This window comes from Merops nubicus, unplaced genomic scaffold, assembly GCF_000691845.1.
Source record: "Merops nubicus isolate BGI_N331 unplaced genomic scaffold, ASM69184v1 scaffold24941, whole genome shotgun sequence".
Classification (NCBI taxonomy): Eukaryota; Metazoa; Chordata; class Aves; order Coraciiformes; family Meropidae; genus Merops; species Merops nubicus.
In genome coordinates this window covers 1-2,697 of record NW_008586612.1, presented here as the reverse complement: position 1 = coordinate 2,697, position 2,697 = coordinate 1, and the positions used below count along the sequence as shown (strand labels likewise).

The following is a 2,697-nucleotide window of genomic DNA, read 5'->3' as shown; positions in this document are numbered from 1 at the left end:
CTCCTGGTCGTGCCCTGGGTTAGTGTGTCACCGCTGTCCCCTGCGCTCTCACGCCGTGCCCTCCTTCTTGCTCCCTGCTGGCTTTGGGGAGGTTGAAATTCCTGTTCACGCACTCTTGGCACCAGTGAAGAAGCAGCTGCAGTTCTAGCTCACCGTGCATTGGTCATACTTACAGCTTAAACATTGCCTTCTACTCGAAAGAACAAAGGTAAAATGTCAGGAGTTCACAGTTTTTATTCTCTTTCTTATGCCCACCCATCTTCCCCTGCCATCGATGTCAATGACTCCAAGTCCTCATCGTACAGCAGCCTTTGCCAGTGTGGCACTCGAGGGGTTAACAAACGGCGGCTTCTTGGACAGATAAGACATAAGCTCATTCACCGGTAGGACCACGCGGAGGGTTCCACTACAGAACTCCTTAGGGTTTCCTGTAGCGGTTCTTTGGGGTTTCGCCACAGCCAGTGACGTCGCAGGAGAGAACGTTGGGCTTCTTCCCCAGGCCGATGCTTCCCAGGAGGTCAGGAAGCTCACGAGTGATGGCCTTCTCAATCTTCTCTAGGAAACACCCTCCCATGTAGGAACACTGCTGAGACAGCAGCTTAAAGCTGGTGATGGGGTTGATGCCAAAGAAGTCCTTGTACGCCTCGCGGTTGGGGAGGTCGAATTTGCTGACGTTGGTCTTTGCCAGGATGGACTTAAAGATAAAGAACCTGTCAGGATCTTCCACAATGTCCCTGAACACCAGTTCTCCATCGCTAAAGAAGGTCATTTTGTCCTTGTAGGTCTGCAGGTAGCGATCGACCAGAAGGGCGTGGATGCGCACGCGGATGGCGTGCTGGCGGATGAAGGCGATCTTGTTTTCCATCCTGTTCTCGATCACCTGGTTGAGATCTTCCAGCAGAGAGATCTCCTCTTTGAGGAACAGCTCTTTGTGGGTGTCCGGATGGTACTCGTGGGGCCAGAAGGAGCTAACGTACACCCTGGGTGGCTCCGTGACGTTGATGAGAGGAGCCAGGCTCCAGAATAAGGCGCCGTAGACTCGCATGAGCTCCTGGGTAGCCAGGCTGTCAGCTTTGTTCAAGATGATTCGGATCTGAGACTCGCGGCCCTTCAGCTGGCGAAACAGCATCTCCAGCTCCAAGCCCACGTCCAGCTTCGTAGGGTCAAAGACCACGAAGATGAGATCCGCTCTGTCAATGAACCACTGGCACACGTCGTTGAATGGGTAACCTGGAGGGGAGGAAAGAGAAAAATCCAGGAGAAATGGCCAGCACAGGATGAGTCCCTTCAGGTCAAGGGGTAGAGGAAGCTTGAGCCTGCTGTGCCTCATGGCCTGTCTGGGTTGGACACGATGCGAGGCACCGTGGGCTTTCCATGCAGCCTAGAACCTGTTTCTCGTGTGCTAAAAAACAGTTCAGAGTTTCCTGGCGTGAGAACCCACCTCTGTGTGTCTGGGCCTGTGACTATGCATCTCCCCCAGCCTCACTTCCAAACCTTCTTTTGCCCTGCTGCTGGCCACAGATTTCCTGCTGCTTCCCTGAGCAGATCCTGGCCACATCATTGCTTTGCCCAGTGGGCACCACGGGGGTCAAGAAGCCCTGCTGATCTCCCCTGGCATCCCACGTGCTGTGGAGATGGACTGCTGCTCCTCGGGGCCCTGCTGGCAAAGCCTGGCTCCGAGGGGGACAAGTGGGGTGTTAAATGCTGAGCTGAGGCAGGATGAAGAGCCCAGGGAGTCCCCAGGAGCCACCTTGCTGAACCACCCATCTGTCACACCTCCAGACAGCGGGCACAGCCGCTCTAGCTGATGGCACTTGGGCATGTTCCCCAGGTCCCAGCTGCTGCTGCCATAGCCATGAGCAGACCAATGTCACCATCCCCTCCAAAGCAAGGACCTCTTTTGTGGCCTTGGGCTCTTCCCCGTTGTGCTTTAAGCCACCTTTGTCACCTCACGACATTATGGCAGCAGTTTTGGAGTCCCTTGGATGAACCCAGCAAACCCCTACCTCGTTCTTGCTGCTTGCGGTTTTCGATGATGCCTGGCGTGTCCACGAAGGTGACTCGCTCCAGCAGTTTGTGAGGCACCTCAATCCCTATCAGCTTCTCCAAGAAGTTCTGCCCAAACTTCTCCAGGGGCGAGAAGGAGCGGGCGCTGTCAGCAGCCATCACGATGCCCTCGATGGTCTTCAGCTTGGGGCCGTGCATGATGACGGTGAATTCGGAGGTGGTGGGTTCTGCCCCTGCCCAGCAAGGAGAGGAGCAGAAGAGGTGTGAAATCCAGGCCAGGTGGTGGACATGACAAGGCTGGCCTGAGACTGGCTGGGGAGCTCAGGAGCATCACTCGCTTGCCAAGAGATGCTGGGGGAAGGCAAGCAGCGGGGCTGTGATATTCTTGCCAAACCTCTTGAGAAAATGCCAGCAGGGCTGTTTTCTGTGGAGACTGGTTGGTCAGGAAGTGACCCGACTGCCCAAGACACCCTGGAGAATCAAGGTGACGGAGCTGGCCACCGAGATCTGCAGGATGACATGCGTGGGAGGAGGGAGAGCTCGGGGTGAGGGTCAGAGGCAGCCCAAGACACCCTGGAGAATCAAGGTGGCGGAGCTGGCCACTGAGATCTGCAGGATGACATGTGTGGGAGGAGGGACAGCTCGGGGTGGGGGTCGGAGGCGGTGAGCCCCACGCTGCGGCACGGGGGT

The 2,697-nt window shown here is 56.4% G+C and overlaps 1 protein-coding gene across 1 annotated transcript; it reads right to left on the bottom strand.

Moving 5' to 3' along the window:
- Nucleotides 1-223: 223 nt before the first annotated feature.
- Nucleotides 224-2,240, bottom strand: SRL (sarcalumenin; the record flags this gene model as incomplete). The annotated part of the gene is made up of 2 exons (XM_008948719.1): nt 224-1,230; nt 2,007-2,240. Coding segments are annotated over 2 exons (1,046 nt in total), but the record flags the coding sequence as incomplete, so codon positions are not given.
- Nucleotides 2,241-2,697: the final 457 nt, after the last annotated feature.